The sequence below is a fragment of the Parasteatoda tepidariorum genome, chromosome 2 (assembly GCF_982258835.1).
Source record: "Parasteatoda tepidariorum strain Cologne lab strain chromosome 2, Ptep-v5.0, whole genome shotgun sequence".
NCBI classification, from domain to species: domain Eukaryota; kingdom Metazoa; phylum Arthropoda; class Arachnida; order Araneae; family Theridiidae; genus Parasteatoda; species Parasteatoda tepidariorum.
Window position 1 is genome coordinate 5,787,472 of NC_141756.1, and position 17,313 is coordinate 5,804,784.

The 17,313-nt window shown below is 27.8% G+C and overlaps 1 protein-coding gene across 2 annotated transcripts; it reads right to left on the reverse strand.

Moving 5' to 3' along the window:
- Window positions 1–4,565: 4,565 nt before the first annotated feature.
- Window positions 4,566–13,055, reverse strand: GABPI (zinc finger DHHC-type palmitoyltransferase GABPI). 2 transcript variants are annotated; one of them, XM_016055744.4, is made up of 3 exons: window positions 12,309–13,055; window positions 9,980–10,156; window positions 4,566–6,213 (listed from the first exon to the last, which is right to left on the reverse strand). In XM_016055744.4, the coding sequence occupies exons 1-3, from the start codon at window positions 12,764–12,766 to the stop codon at window positions 6,024–6,026; spliced, it is 825 nt and encodes a 274-aa protein (XP_015911230.2). In that variant the 5' UTR covers window positions 12,767–13,055; the 3' UTR covers window positions 4,566–6,023. The 2 variants fall into 2 exon arrangements, with proteins under 2 accessions (XP_015911230.2, XP_087012942.1); XM_087156816.1 differs by having other exon boundaries at window positions 5,890–6,213; window positions 12,305–12,442.
- Between the last annotated feature and the right edge of the window lie 4,258 nt (window positions 13,056–17,313).

Here is a 17,313-nt window from a genome sequence, read left to right on the forward strand (position 1 = left end):
ATTTTTAACAGCAACCACTTTCCACCATTTGACCATTTTAAACACTTAAAAAACTTTTGATATTATTAAATGAAGGCATTTCGTTTGTAATTTCTTAAAATGTACTAAGCACAACAAAGTTCTAAAATGAAGACTTATTTTAACAAAAAATAAAGTAATTTTCAGAATATTATAAATTTTTTATAGGTTCTTAACCTTATCCTCTTTGTGAAACCCTTTTTAAATTTCGAGACAAACTGGCGAACCTCTCATATGTTAAGTAATAATAGATAAATAATTGATAAACCCAATTCAACAAATCAACCGATTCTCTGTTAGTCATACATTATATTTTTTTAGAATTACACTGAATTGCGTTACATGGAGAGGGAAACCATGAAAATCTCCCAACTCCAAGGGATTCTAATCCATGATCCATTTACCACTGGGCTGTTTTACGTTAGCCCCGGTGCGAGCTGAAAGCATAATTCGAATCGACTAGAATCTCTTGGATTTGAACCTGGGCCCACCTTACCAGAAGGCGAGCACTCTGCCTTCTGAGCCACTGTGGCTCTATACCTTTTATTTGATTCCAGTCTTAGATAGATAATAAGTAGTACAAAAGTAATAACATTTAAAATATTTTTGTTTTTTTTTATTATTAATCAACAGTTTATTTATTTGCAAATTAAGTGAATAAAAGAAAGATCTTTACAAATAGTTTCTAAGAGCTGTGTGTAATCAGTTTTTATTTCTTCCTGTCAAGTTAAAGATATCTCTAGACATCCAGATCTGGGATTTACGTATTCCCAGTTGTTTGACAGAAATATATTGCATGTAATAAGAAATTAGTTAATTCAATTTTCTGATAAAAAGCTATGGAAAAAAGCAAAAGATTCTTATTCGTTAATCAGCATATATAAATTTTTCAGAATCATTTTAAATTCATCCTACTCATTGAAAATGACAATTAGTGCTTTATAATATAGGACTAATTATGAAATTCTTATACTCGCTAGTGATGAGTTATGGCATTTTTGACTTTGGCTCATTCTCGCGTCCGTAAAAATGAGGGAGTGAAGTATCGACCTCTATTTCCCGTTCCCGTGATATTTCCGGGCCACAGCATTAAAAAGTAATACACCAAATATATCAGTCTCCTGAGCCCAGAATTTTTTATTTCTTATTTTACACACTAGTTACTATTTTTGATATATCAGTGTGATGTTGGCCTTTGCATCTCATGCTTTGAAATTACATACAAGAAACATTACATGCATGCATACAAGAAAAAATTACGAATATATACTATTGTTATGCTTAAGTTTTAAAAAATTCTGTTTTTACGTTTAAAACAGGTATTTTTTTAATTTTCCTTGCTTACAGGAAAATCAACATTCAAGCTCAATAACACTGAATGTTGGCTTCACCTAAAGAATTAAATTTTCTAAATATCAAGCTAAAAAAAATTCTGAAAATCAATAATAAATACATACGTTGTATATACACTTTTTTCATATTATTTTCTTGAATAAAAAAAACATACAATTTTATGACAATTTTCTTGAAAATAATAAGATTATTAAGAGGTTAAAAACATGAGATCACTTTTTCAAAAATAGAAAACTTTAAACGATTAAAAAAAACTTTTGGCATTAATAATGTAAGGCATTTATTTTAAAGCATTTCTCAAAATGAGGTAAATATTACAAGTTTGATTTCTAAAATGAAGAAAAATTAAAAATAAAATTAAAAAAGCATAAAGTAAAGCAATTTTCAGAATATTACAAAATATTATAAATAATTCCATATTTATTGAAGAAAAAAAATAATAGTCGACAAAAAAAGGTGGAGACCGCCTTTTGTCAATACTTTATTTTACAAAAGAGAGAAGTTTTTTTTGTCCTAAGAAAGTTTTTTTTAACCATAAACATATCAAAAATGTAAGAAAACGAAAATACACGATCAAGAAACTACTATTTTAACATTCTTCAATTAATAAAAGTGCAATAATTATGCATGTAATTTAACTATTTTAGCATTTTTTTACGTTAGACATTTAAAATTCCGTTTTTACAATTATATTTTCGTGAAACCAAATCCCAAACGATTCTTTACAGTAGAGTAAGGGGTTCACACACTTTTCCAAGTTCTGGACCCTTTACGAGATTTAAAATTATCTCATGACACACCAATCCTATAAACTTTATCTGCGAATTATTCATTACATACTTGTAATATACTTTTCATAATTTACAAAAAAAGATACTGTGGAAGTAATCTCATACTTACAATACCCACTATACTTTACTTGTAATAAATAAGAAAACAATAAATAAACACTGTCTTCTTTATTGGCACTACAGCCCGGAGTGGGCCCTAGCCTGCCACACAATATTTCTCCATACAGCTCTTGGAGACCTTTAAATTTTTTAAATCATTCATCCACATCTTTAGTCTGCCTCTTGGCTCATTGCACACGGGCTTTCAAAGCAAGATCTTTATCACTGGGTTGAAATAAACACATTAAAACCCCTGTAAATTGACCACTTGCAAAGCATTGCTCTAGTGGTCAACTACAAGAGTGGCCAACTGAAAAGATTCCCCTACATTAATACGTATTTATTTTTGAGCACTAATTACTTTTTAAAACGGAACTAGCTGTGAAGATATCTTTGCAAAAGAATGAGAATCTTTATAAAAGAAAAATTCAAAAAACATAATTTAGACTTAAATGAATAAACATAATTGATGAACATGACTTGGACAAATAAAAATAAACAGAGACTGAAAGTCATGGACAACATGCAATGGTCTCTCACCCCAGTGCTGAAGCATAGACGTAAGGAGAGCAAATCTGAAAACCTGATTTGTTGGCTTGAAGTGAAAAGTAGAAAGACATGTAGAAGGACGTTTTTTATTGGCCGAATGAACATATGACTAAATTACAAAAGAAAAATATTTGAAACAATAAATGAGCATTAGACATAGAATCTAATTTAAAGTTGTACACAATTTGCATAAAATAGAATTCCTTTCTCTCACTCTTTACTTTATAAACACAGAATTCATTTTCAGATTCTATATACATCAACATTTTACTATTAAACACAGTAAATATATTTTTTAAAAAAACATTGTAAATGGCTTGAGTATAACCACTTATAAATATTCAAAATACTACAATACACACGAATAGTTACATTGTTCTAACAGTTATACAATAAACATTTATACTTCAATGGCAACAAAAGAGAAAAATACAGCCAATGTTTCATTACATACAAATATCTTACAATATAAAAGCTTGACAGTTTTGATAAATTCAAATAAAGTTATTGGTATCTCTATTATAAGACTTAGAAAGAAGTATCTACAAATAGTAAAACCTGTCGTGAATATATTAGATTAAACAGTAATTAGATATGATTATTTCAGTAGTTTGAACATAAGTTTAAAAAAGTATATAAGCATTAATTGAATGTTCCTATTTTCAGATCTTGTAACAAAAATGAATTTTTACCTTTAATCAGTCATTAACCCTCTTAACGCTAGTCCCTGCTTTTTTCCAAACTTTAAGCGGTAACCTTTTCTGCATTAAAGAACTGGTTTTCACCATGAAATTTAATAGAAAAGTAGTGCAAAGTGGAAAAATTTCGATTTAAATTTTTTCCACGAGCAGAACGTTTGGAGGGATAATGTAAATGAGACTTATAATCCTATTATTTATGAAAAAGATAAATAATTAACTTTAGATTTGACAATTAATATCACAGCCAAGGGCAATAAAAAATATTATTTTTGCAAATTTATTACGAGGCCAAACTTTCCTTTAAAATCAAAAGTTAACATAAATATAGTTAGAAAATAAAATTTGCTAATGTTTATAATCTCCAATAAATAAAATTATGTTTATATCAGTGCAAATGAAAGACTAGAGTCGATAAAATAATATCGAAATAAATCTCAAATAAAAGGATATGAAAATAAAAATGAGGCAAATATAAAATTATACATAGATAAACTTTACACTTTAAAATACATACTTTTACTATAATATAAAAAGAAAAAGTGATAAATGTCATAAAACTCACTTTATAATGTACAAAATAAACATTTTAATCTAAAGACAATGACTATTTGAAAGAATTTATGTACAAAAAAAAAACTCAACTTACTAGGATATATACAACTAGGTACTTCCTACGATACTTATGATATACTCCTTAACAAAAACATGAATAGAAATAGCACAACTACATTTAATATTTTACCTCTTTTCTAATAATTGAGCTGGAATATCAATAACAATTCAATGTATGCAATCAAACATTCAATTATAAAACTCAAAACTACAATAGAACCTCAATTATCATTTAAAAAAACTCCCGTTTTCCTTTTGTATAATTACAATATTTCATTGTAAAGTTAACATCCCGATTTTCATCAATAAACTCTAAAAATTGAGATTTTTGTTACAATAATACTTAGCCATACTTAGAATTATAGGGGGCAGCAGTAAAACTCGGACAAAGTTACTGCACTGTAGAAAGAAAGTTAACTCTTTTCCTTTTAATTTGTATTCATTTTTTTGTTGTCTACCATTTTAATAATAAATTATTTTGTAGTTTATATAATGTTTTTAAGTTTTTTTACAAAGTCAAGCAACAGATCTATTAGTTTAGAGTTGTTTAAGCAAAAGAAAACAACAGTGTGAAATCTTTTGTTTACTTTGTGCGCAAAAGTTTGGACTCACACAAACAATCGCTTTAGTGTGAATCGGAGAGATTAGAGGTAGAAGGCTAGCAAACCATTCCTGAAAATTTCAATAAGCGTTTATGCTTTGGCCACTATGAAACCAATTAAATTTATTCATTAGTAAAACTCTACTCTTATTATTTGCTAATTTTTTCACTTTTAATAAGGTTATATTAAAAATTGTTTGCCAGACCCTGCAATATGAATATTTAATAAATGTCTTTTTGTCAAATAAGTATTAAGATATTTTATTTTAGAATTCACTTGCCTAATTATTCCACATAGTAGTGGGGAGATTTAATTATCGACTATGTCACACTTCATCTATCAAAAGGTACCTTGTGATGGAATCAAGTTAACATGTCTTACATACTAGTGAATTGGTATTTATTATTTATAGTGATAGTTATGCCACAGTAGTACTCATCTTCTCCTTTTTTAGTAAACAGTACAAAGCAGCACCGAATCGTTAGTTTATTTAATTGATTTTGGAATTTGATTTATTTTCATTTACAACCTTTGTACGACTCTTCTTGGATATATACATGCTAACATTATGTAATACACTACCTTTTAGCTGTAATAGAGGGTCAAAAGTAGAAGCATGTGGTCAAACTAAACAATACTTTTAATAATATGGATGAAACAACCGAAATTACAGCTTTCATATTTCTTTAGCAAAACTGAAAGCAATTCAGCAACAAAACACTTATTTGTTACTTACATAAAATCAGAAATTCTATGCAGTTGTGCAGTAAAAAACGTGTTTTAATTCAGAACCTCGTGCTTAGCATTAAAACTTCATGCATAGTTGATTTATGTCAGCATAGTGCTGAAATTGAGGAAATAAAAAAACAAAATATGTAAGAAAAACAACACTTCAAAATGTATTTTGGTAAATACAAGTATTCTAATAAAATAGGCTGACATAATTACAATTATAAATAAATAATTTTTAAAAAATAAATAAATAAATGATGGCATAAAAATTCAAATAAATATTGGTAATACAGAATAATACAGTAATTCTTTTTTTTTAACTGCATTACAGTGACACAAAAATATAATATATAAGCACTAGTCTGCATAGGAAATCTCAATTATTAGAGTTTTAATCACTTTAAGGAAAATATAAAATAATAATTTTAAAAAAATTATTAGTATTTGTTACGTTGGTAACATCATATATAACAAATGCAAAAATAAATTGATAGTTTTCAAACATACAAATTCAAAAAAAAAAAAAACTGGTTGACAAATAAAACAAATATTTTTGAGATCTCGTTTCAGTAATAACCATACCAAAAATCAATTAAATTTCTCCGTATCCCATTATTATATAAGTTTATATTTCCATCTTTCCAATCTTGATACGTAGCATTGTGACACACAAACCAGAGCTGTTGTAGTAACAAATAAGAGCAGAAAACAGCAATCATCAAAGTATAAACTGCACTCACAAAGCAAATTGCAATGCTATAAAGATAAAAATACTGATAATTAAATTAATATTCTTAAAAAAATAATTAAAATTTATTTTTGTGTTACTTCTTTAATCATTTGTGTATTTTTGTGTTACTTCTTTAATCATTTGCACAATTCAAGAAGTGTTATAAAAGCAAATCAAATGATTAAATTAATTTTACTATTTTTTGACAAAAGTTATTACACATTTGTTTCATATTTGCATAAAGGATAGCTTTGATAAGGAGTTCTGTTAACAACAGCGATTCTGCTTGCATGCCATAGAGCATTAAATACGCTAAAATAAATTTTAAGGGGATGAGAAAATAAAAAGTTATGACAAAAGCATTATTCTGTGAGACTGTTCGGACTGATGTCTCTAAAGAATATAAATGGGAGACTAATATTATTTTAAATATAGACCTGCCATCAGTAAAAAAAACTCGGAAACATGAATATCTAGAGTCCTTAGGACCCACAGTATTCTAAGTCAAGTTGAATCGCTGTGACAAAATGCCAAAATATAAAAAAGGCAAATTTATTAACTAAATTTCTTTAACAATTGTGAAACCGAAAAATTTCAGTCAAAGAAAGCTATAATAATAACGCTCATTGTAGTAGGGGGAGATTAATTTCTGTTATATGTTTCATGCAAAAAAATAAAAGGCCTGGTAGAAAACAATACAATTTAAGAGATAGTGCTGACATATAATTTTAACACAAATAAATGATGACACAAATAAATAAATAAAAGCTTTTTTTTAGCCCATAGAACCAAACTTTTAAATAGTCAGAATCAATCTAATACTCATGACTATGACTCATGCTGAATTGTCTTAAATTTGCGATTCTACAGTCTTAGAAGTAATAGAATGTGAGGGATCTTATATTTATATGCAGGGTTTATTGATTTAAATCAATTGAAATTTTTAAAAGAATCATCAATTTAAAAATGTATAAAACATTTTATTACATTGTTTAAATTTTTTAACTATAGTCATAAATTTAAAATTAGTTCTTCGAATTAGCAAAATTACATTAGTAAATGAGTCACGATGGCTCAGTGGTTAAAGCAATGGGCTGTCATTGTGAAGAACAGGGGTTTGATCCCCAGTGGGGGTTTCAGATCGATGGGTATCAGCTTGTATGGGAAGTAAAGGCCGCCTGTGAGTATAGCTGACCACATTGCAATAATCATGCCGTTGGTCATGAAATCGTGGAGCCTTATCCTCCATAAACTCCCTGGCCCACAATGGGCTGTTGAGGGAATGATTTTTAATTAGTTCATAATGAGTTATAGTACTGTTGCAATGACATTTTAAAAATATAAGAGTGATTTTCTCAAAAAAGTAACTTTTGCTAAAGACAATTAGGAAAATTTCATCTCATAATTCCTACTTACCGTTGACAATTTTTACATTAAGATTATATATTAAAATATACAAATCAATGACCAGCACTGAAAAAACTTTAAAAATAAAAATTTAGTGACAATTTTAAATTTTAATTGCACGGATAAATATAATTACTGTCCCCCTTTTAAAGACTTTAAAACACATTAAGATAATATTTAATTTCTTTCCATAAATTAATACTTAATAAGTAAATATAGGAAAACATTTTGTATAACATTTAATTGAAAATTCAATTAATATTTTTTTGAAAAAAATAGGCAATGGCAAAATTGTAAAAAATTTTTAAATAAAAATTCCAAACATTCTTACGAAAAGCATGATAAATTCACACTTGGATCTTAGCTTCGAGTTCAAAACATAGTTAACATTATACAAAATCTATATACAAAGTTTCAGAGAATTCTATATTAATGTATTGAATTCTATATTAATTAATTGTATGTTAATCTATCAAAGAATTCTATATTAATCTATTGTAATGTGTGCTAGCCTAAAGAGATTTTCTCAAAATCAATGTTTTTCTAAAAATTTATTTCAAGTATATAATTTTTATTCTGTTTCAACTGTCAGAAAACAAAAAAGAAACTAAAACTTCGATTCTGAAGGTAAGGGAATAAAAATTTAAAATGATTTTGAAAGCTAACAAACAATAGTTAAAATACAGATACAAAAAATTTTATTCGAAATTGCCAATTTCTTCTAGTCGGATAGTTTCAGCTTATTGACCCTGAAAGAAACGGTACTGCAATTAAACCTTACTGATCTGAAGAGAAAAGTGCTACATGTAACCTGGAAATTATGCTAAATTCAACCAGGGCCATGTAAAGTGTTTTATTGGCACTTTTTGAACTAGTGACTGTAATTACAAAAAATTGGGAGACAGACCCTTATAATATACACAAACACGCAAATGCTGCTCATGGAAAATTTGTCACCATAGCAGAAAATTTTCTACAACTGCTAACAAAGAAAAGAAAAACTGCCTCTTCAAAAAATTTTGTCTTTTTTGAATTCCTGAGAAATAAAAAATATTTATTTTTCCACTTTTTCTTAACAATGCAAAAGCAATTTATAATTATATTCACATGATTCAAAATCACACATTGTGACTCCTTATTATGCGATTTAAAATCTCGCATCGAGTTTTGAATTTTTACAACTTTATATTAAATATCGCATTTCATATTCACTTGATTTAAAATCCACTATAATTATTATTTGTGTTCGAGTAAAAACCATAATTCGGAATTTGTATTCATGCGATTTTAAACTCAAACATCAAAACTTGTATTAGCGCGATTTTAAAATTAAGCGCTGATATTCGTATTTGCGTGATTTAAAAATCCCATATTGGATTCATATTTGAATCATTTAAATAAATAAATAAAATCTAGAATTAATATTTTAATTAAAACGTTGATAGCACACTGTGGATAAATGCTTTCTACATACATTTTTTTCTTGCTCAATTTCCAGGTACTTTTTCAATTATAATGTCGATAAAAATATAGATTTTTCTTTAATTTCGATTTTCAGCTCTACCAAACTCATCCCTGTGGTATGAATCAATATAAAGCTCTATAAAATTAAAACATTTTTAAAAAAATCCATGATTTTCAAACAAATTTTGCCACAATGAGGTGGCAATAAAAGGATTGTAACAAGAGGAAGATAATTACAAGGGTTAATCAAACTAAGCCAAAAGTCTTTTAATTGATATTTTGTGTTCTTTTAATTGATACTGTGTTCGAAGAAAGTTTTCAATTTTATTTAAGTCAGTTGGGAAACACATACAAAGTTATGAGTATTTAAGTAAAAGTCATACTATATCAGAATATGTATAAATTTATCTCTGTAACACTTTAATGAAATAGTAAATTATTCAAAACTTTCAGAAATATGTGCTGGAAACACAGAACAGTAATAACATTTCACTCACATTTTTTTTAATAAATATAATTTAAATTCAAAATGCGTCTGCTGAATATTTTTCTACTCCTTTTGAGTATTTTAAGCAAAGCATACCATTTAGTAATGAAAATAAATATTTCAATGGGAAACTTTGCTTAGAAATGCAAAAGCTAACAAATTAAGTAAATAACCCATAAAACTTTGGACTTACCAGAATGCAAACTAAGACAAAAATAAAAAATAAATATGTATACAAATACTGAATATAGATTTGATACTTGAAAGAAAAAAAAAGAAAAAGATCTATTATTATTATTAAAAGATTGATTTAACTTGTTTTTCAGTAGTTAATAATTATACATATCTATTCCCTTTTCAGTACAAATTTATCATAAATAATATAAATTGCAAATGATACAAAGAATACTTTAAAATTGTAAAATTTTACTGACTGAAAATCGTCAAAAACATCAGTACAGTCATCTGGCATGAGAAGTATTCCTGCAACCAGTGTAGGGTGGCAGATAGTGGTGAGAGTCAAGTTACTGCTATAGACACAACTTATCAAGAGAAACACCAAACCACCAATAAAATACTTTTGATTCCTTGAGCCAATACAAACATCCAACCTAGAACAACAAAATTATATTTCTTAATGAGACATTTTTGTTTATTCAATTAATGATTTATTAAAAGATATAATAATTTTAATCAGAGTTTTGCGACACTATTAATGAATAAAATATTACATTTATGCTTTCTTGAAAATATTCATCATTTGGTTAGTATCATATTTCTGGTACACAAGATGAGTTTTTGAAATAGTGTGAAAATAAAGAAGTTGACTTTTATGCCTAATATTATACATATGTCCTTTATATCCAGACTTAATAATTTAAAAAATCATATTGCGAAATTGTCATAAAACTATGTTTTTAAACAGATATAAGGTTCATTGAGGAAAAATGCAATAAAAACAATGAAAAACTTACATGTATTTTATGTAACTATGAAAAACTGATTTTATATAATTTAATGTCTATTAAAGCAAATTTTGAAACAAAAGACAAAACTAAAAATATTTTCTAAGTTGTCACTGCCCAAGAGATAATAAATAAACAGGACACTGTTTTTTTTTTTTTTTTTTTTCTATTTGCCACTTTTAAAAATATTTAAAAAGCTATGAAATACTAAGTCATTTTTAATAGCACTAAAATAAGGAAAATACAGTTTAAATAAGTATGTTATTATCATTATTTTAAATGGTAAAAACATAAGATTTTGGTACAAAATGAAATTTAAAAAATAGGAAACTTGCTTTAGTTTTTTGAGAAATCTTTCTAATTTAAAATCTGATTGTTACTAGCTTCAAAAAAATAAGTAGTAATAAATGGAAAAAAATAAGCAACAATAAGTTACAGTAAATAAATATTGTAAAAAAGAAAAAAAAAGCCTGATTCATGATGTCATCATTAGTGAAGAACTTTTTAATTTTTGCTTTCTTTTCTAGAAATTTGAAACTTTAATTTGATCTCAGCTTTAATATTTTAAATTTAAACAATTCCCAAATAAGTATTTGAAAGCATTAGATTAACATTAACATGAATTAAAATGTGACAGCACTATATATTGCATTGTCACAAAAACTTTTCTATAGTAACATTTAAGTTATTTTTTTAAGTCATCATTTCATTTGTTTCTGCAATTATAAAATTGGAAAAACGTAGAAAAGAGTACACTTTTATGAGCATAATACAAAATACCGCCAACATATCTTATTCTTCCTGACAAGTTAGTAATTATAATTAATTATGAAATTTTATTAGTTACTTTCAAAGTAAATTGTATTTCTTATAAAAGGACCTATTATAAATATAAATTACTTTAAAAGTTTCACATCTCTAGAAAAGAAAGCAAAAATTAAAAAGTTCTTCACTGAGAATGACATCATGAGTCAAGCTTTCTTATATTTTCTGAAACTTAATAATCATATTTAGTTTCATGCTTCCTTATATAAATAATAAATGTAATTAATATTAGGAAGCATAAAACTTTTAAAATAATGAACTTTAAAAAAATAATAGTAAATAAAATATATGTTGTATGTAGTTAACACTACAATGATTGTGCATTATAAAATTTTTTATTTTAAAAAAATTCTTAACTGATAAGATCAACTTTTTTAATCTCAAATAAATTTTATATCTGCCTTTCAGTAGATATTAAAGAGGTTCTATTGAATTTATATAACTTTTATTTATTAATATAAATTGTATTGACATAGGTTGTAAGGCCCTTTTCTTAAAATTTGAAAGAAAAAAATCTAGGTTTGAAATATTTGAAAAGCCTTATTTAAAATTGTGGCTGACCCTAATAGTTTGATTTTCTAAACATAAAACACAATAGGATAAACAATAAACCAATCAAACAAATAAAATATTTAAAATTTTCGCAGCCAGAAATAAAATTACAAAGATTTATTATAAAACTTAAATTTAAGGCTCACTTTGAAAAATAGTTTTAACAGTATCAAAATATAACAAAACATAAGATCAGATTCATTACTGAGATTGTCTATGAACAAATTAAAAATAAATGATGCATAAATTTCATAACATATTTTTTTAAGAACACATGCAATTGGATATCAAACTAAATGGATTTCAAAGAAAATTATTATTATAAAAAAAAAAAAAAAAAACATTAAAATGCATAGCATTCACATAATTCAGCATTCACAAATTGATAAATAAAATCATGCAGGCAATTAAGCATACTTGCCAAGCATTATGATGGTCTTTTTTAAGAACACAGAAACCACATAAATCACAATGCAAAGTACGAACTGGTTGTAGAATTGTGCATGTTTCACATTTTATTCGAGCAGATTTTTCATTCTGAAGAACAGTTTGTGAAGCGGGTTGAGAATTCGATTTGACAATGAAAAAACAGAAGCACATAGCTGCGACACAACACATAAGACACAAATTTTCAGAAAAGAGAATTTCCAAATACGGTACCACTTCCAATTCAAATACAGCAAAAAGGAAGAAGAATGTAACCACACTCCACCCCAAGAAGAATTTTGTCTTGGATTGGGACATGAATTTATTGTAATAATATAAAATTAATAATAAAGGTACCGAACTGAGAATTGCAAATGCCCAAGTCCATCCTTGCGCAGCAACTACCATTGCAAATGGCATTAAACAAAACGCAGAAATTACTTCTAAATCCATTGCGTTTCTGACAGTAATAATTATGATTTCAATAAAGATGTCAACACAATAAACTCAATGCATTCAGTCTTAAACAAAGATAACAATTATATATATATAAAAAAAAGAATTAATATTTATTTGTTCATGACTATTCAAGACCTATTACAGATATCTTGTCTTTTTAGCTATCCTTTACTTATGTAAAATTGCTGTTTCATTATCGGAATTATGAGCAAGGAAAAAAAATTATTATTTTCCTCATTATCGCTGTTCTCTTTAAAGATAACTCCAAAGATAACTAATCATTAATCAATTACTTCCAATCAACTTACGATTGATTCATTGAAATGTAATTGATATGTACCGTGTTTGTCACAATTGATCCGAAAAAAAGTTCTAATACAGCTCATGCAGTGTGAAAGCTGCACCAATCAGATTAGAGCCAGTCTTAACGCATGCGAAAAAATTCCATATTCGCATGTGTATGCGAACACTGAAACGCATTTAGAGAGTTTTTCGCGGATAAATATATTCAATTAAAATTTTAGATGGCAGTGTAAACGGTTCTAACATGATGGAATAAAATCTCTTTCATGAAAAAAATTCCCAGAAGCGATTTCAGAAATGCGAATGAGAACCTGATTCGTGAAATCTTAGGACTATTTTAGGAGCGGTTCATGCGTTTTCTCTTTAGAGAAAAATGTTGTTGTTGTTAATTTACGTCGCACTAGAGCTGCACAATGGGCTATTGTCGACGGTCTGGGAAACATCCCGGAGGATGATCCGAAGACATACCATCACAATTTTGATCCTCTGCAGAGGGGTGGCGCCTCCGCTTCGGTAGCCCGACGACCTGCGCGCGAAGTCGAGCCCTCTTTACAGTAGCAGAGTTTAACGAGGATCAATGCCGCACACCCTCGGTCCCTACGCAGACTGATCCAAGTGGTCACCCACCCGCACACTGGATAAGCTGATTTGTGAGTCTTTTGCGGGAAAATATTTTGTGGCAATCGGAAGCGCGTGAACCGCATGCAGTTAGATAGAAAACTCATTGAAATTATTTATCAGTAAATTTAAGATTGTATTTCTCATATGCCTTATAATTCGTTTTCAGTATAACCCGCGATCCCTCAAATTATTAGCGATCGCAGCACTCGAATACGCCATCTGGGGAGAGACCGGTTTCATGTCTTTAGCCCTTCTCCCTTCCCTCTCCTCCTCTTTTCAGTTGTTCAGTTTTCATGTACTACGATATTTTCCCTTTTCTTAATATTTCTCCTTTTTATTTAATAAAAATATTTTTTTAAATTTCCGTGATACTTTTCTTTAGAACTATGTTTAATGTAGTTTTCCAACTTAAAAGATTTTAATCTATATGAAAATCAAGAGAGAAACTAACGTACTTCCTTCCTCTATGACTTTCCACACGCTAATAGGGAAAGCATGTGAAGTGTTGCCATAGGTATAGAGTTCTGCTCTGCGCCACCCGCAGCCTATTTCGATTGCCATTAGTTTGCTCGGGAGAAAAACACTTATGACCCTATTCATTGAGTATAGAAATTTCCAAGTACTCCAGATAATTTTATCTTTCTGGTTGCAAGCCTTGGATTTAATTCATTTATTTAGATTAGGTTTTATTTGAATATTGATGACTCCTTACACGACGTTTCACTTATTCCCATAAATGTCATATGGGATCTGGAAAAATGACACGGCCTTAGTAAGATGTTATGTGCAAACCATTCCTTCACACGCTTTGAGGTGTGATTTGGATAATTTGCTAACACTTCCTGAGAGGAACAGATTTTGTGGCATTTAGTCTGCATACACTAGAAAATCGTTTTTTTTTTTTTTTTAAATACCAAGACATAGAGAAATCCATATTATAAATATGCAGCAATGCTGTTTCTTTGAAACGAAAGAGACCCCAAACCATAATATTGCCTTAACTATGTTTGTCTGTAAGAATTTTAACATTATTTCTTTTTCTTGTCGAACATTCATCGCTCACCAGTAAATTGAATTTAATACTCTTCAGACAAATGTATATTTTCACTATTCTCGAAGTCCATTTAAACGTTGTAAGGTAAACTGCAATGTAGTCATCATATTTTTTTTTTACTAATGATTTAATTCCAGCTATTCATCCATGCAAAAGGTCTTGTGACAATTCTGCGACTAATATTTTACTACTCACGTTGCATAACTCCAGTGCCAATTTGAGCTGCAGTTTTCTTGACATCCTACACATTTTAAACCAAAATCACTTTGATTTATTAATATTTAACCAGATCATTTACAGTTCATTAGCCTTCTTTGGATAATTGTTTTATTTTTTTAACATAACTACAAATGTGATTGACTAATCATAAAAGGTTTGTTAATGCAAACAGAATTATTAATTTTCCAAATTATACTCATTAAAAATTAGTTTATTAAATTTGAATCATAATCTCGGTGGAGACTTATGAACACAAAAATAAGGCAGTTTACTTTAATTTGAATGTTTATATATCTTTATACATGTAATGATAAATAATGTGCTATTACATGAACTTTGTTAAAATAATAAATAAAATAAAAAAATACTTGTTTTCAAACCAAATTGTTTTTCAGCCAGCTCTAAGTTAAAATGTAACTTTTGAAGAAGTTAAAGCATGAATTATGCTAACATCCAGATTTCAAGAAACTCAGCTAGTAATCTATTTGGCGAACGTTTATTTATCTATGGGGAAATAAATAATGTACTGTGATGACTTACAAGACTTTAATCATATTCCACACTCAAAGAGTATTGTGAATAATTTCCAAGATTAACACCCAGATTAATGTCAAAGCAAATACTTTTTAAATTATAGTGAGAAACTTCATTGCAATAAGAATTGATCCATCTCACATAGTAACTCTTTTAATCATAAGAACTTATACAACCGTCACTAATTAAATGAATAAAGAAAAGGCAAGGTTTTGCACATTTAAAGAGAGAAACTTCAACATGAGAAACACTCCCTATTTTAGAGCTGTGAGACTTGCAAAGAACTGAATATTTACAGAGAGCATAAGCAGAAAAGGTTAGCTAGTGAGTAAAAACGGTTATTTTTGTTTTGAAAAAATAAAAACAATATGATAGGTTACTTTTTAAATAGGGTACTTAACATGATAGAGCCAGTTTATAAAGTTCACTTCTGGCAACAGTTGTAAAAGAAAGGTTAAAAAGATACATCTAAAGAAGCAATTTTAAGTTATAATTGTGATTTTTTTTAACAACTTGAACTATAAGAAAAGAATTTTAAAGCAGGTCTGAAATTTATCTCTAAAACTTTTGAGATAAATTTTTTCTTCTCAAATCAACATTGTTAAAAATATCTACTTGAACAGAAATAAGTATTATAAGTATAGGTATAAAATAAGGAAAATTTAATACTTATACCATACTCATTAAAAATTAAATTTTGATAATTTTATATTTTGACAGCAAAAATGTAATTTTTTGAATTTAACATTGATTACCAATTTACAGAAAACAAAATTACATAAATTTAATATCTTATTAGCTTCTTTTACTTGGTAGCAATAGTAGTGCCTTCAGCAAGTCTCAGAAGCAGAACTAACTACAAATTGTAATACCATTACCATATCATAAATCAAAATTTGTTTACAATCAAAACAGAGAAACAAGATAAAAACTAAGCTCAATCTGGCTGTGTACAACACACATAATCTTGAGTAGTGTGCTTTATTATATATTCCAAATTCGTTTTAAATTTAACACAATACAAAAAAATCTTTCAGTAAAAATACAAGCTTTAGTGAAGGATAATATAAAAATGTAGGATAATTAAAAAAATAAAATTAAAAAAAAAGACTATGATCATTTAGCAAGTTATTGAACCATGGAGCCAGGACACACATTAAATCTCACATAATAAACATTCACTTGACTTAGGACTTTCTGAATAATCCAGTTAATAGTTTTCTCACCACACCAATTTTTATTTGGTATATATTTTTTTTTAATATTTAAAATAATTCCGCATGAAGAAATAAACTCTATTAGCACATTAACATTGCCATAATTAAAAAATAAAATAAAAACTCTTTCCACTTTGGAACCATTTCAACTGCATTTGTTGGTTTACATAAATTGCACCGATTAAATATTTCAGATATAAAAAATTTCAATGATGTTATATTAAAAATACAATCAGTAAAGTGCTATATGGGTTTTCCCGTACAAATAAATTTCTTAGTAGAAGTTTTTTTCAACTCGAAATCATAGATTTTTCTAACCTCTCCTCATTCATTAAAATTAATTTCTTTAAATTTGCATTTAAAGAAATTAAACTTTGACAATTTATTGCACTCCACTGGCTCAGTGTCACAGAACTCACTTCACTCAACATGCGCGGTCAATTCAACGGTAACATAAAATAGACACTACCTCTAGTAGAAATGTAGCATGTAAGGGCAGATGAAGCATGCGACCAATACACAACTTGCATGGCTCCCATGTTTAGGTATCAGAAAAGTATAGTTCTCATCTATACTTCTTCCCTAAGAAGGAC

Bases quoted from the DNA above. Each gene is read 5' to 3' on its own strand.
- GABPI (XM_016055744.4), bottom strand. From the start codon at position 12,766: ATGGATTTAGAAGTAATTTCTGCGTTTTGTTTAATGCCATTTGCAATG. The intron at 10,157-12,308 runs GCAAGTATGCTT...TTGTTGTTCTAG, and splicing joins AAAGACCATCATAATGCTTG to GTTGGATGTTTGTATTGGCT. The intron at 6,214-9,979 runs GTCAGTAAAATT...TTATCTTTATAG, and splicing joins GATGTTTTTGACGATTTTCA to CATTGCAATTTGCTTTGTGA.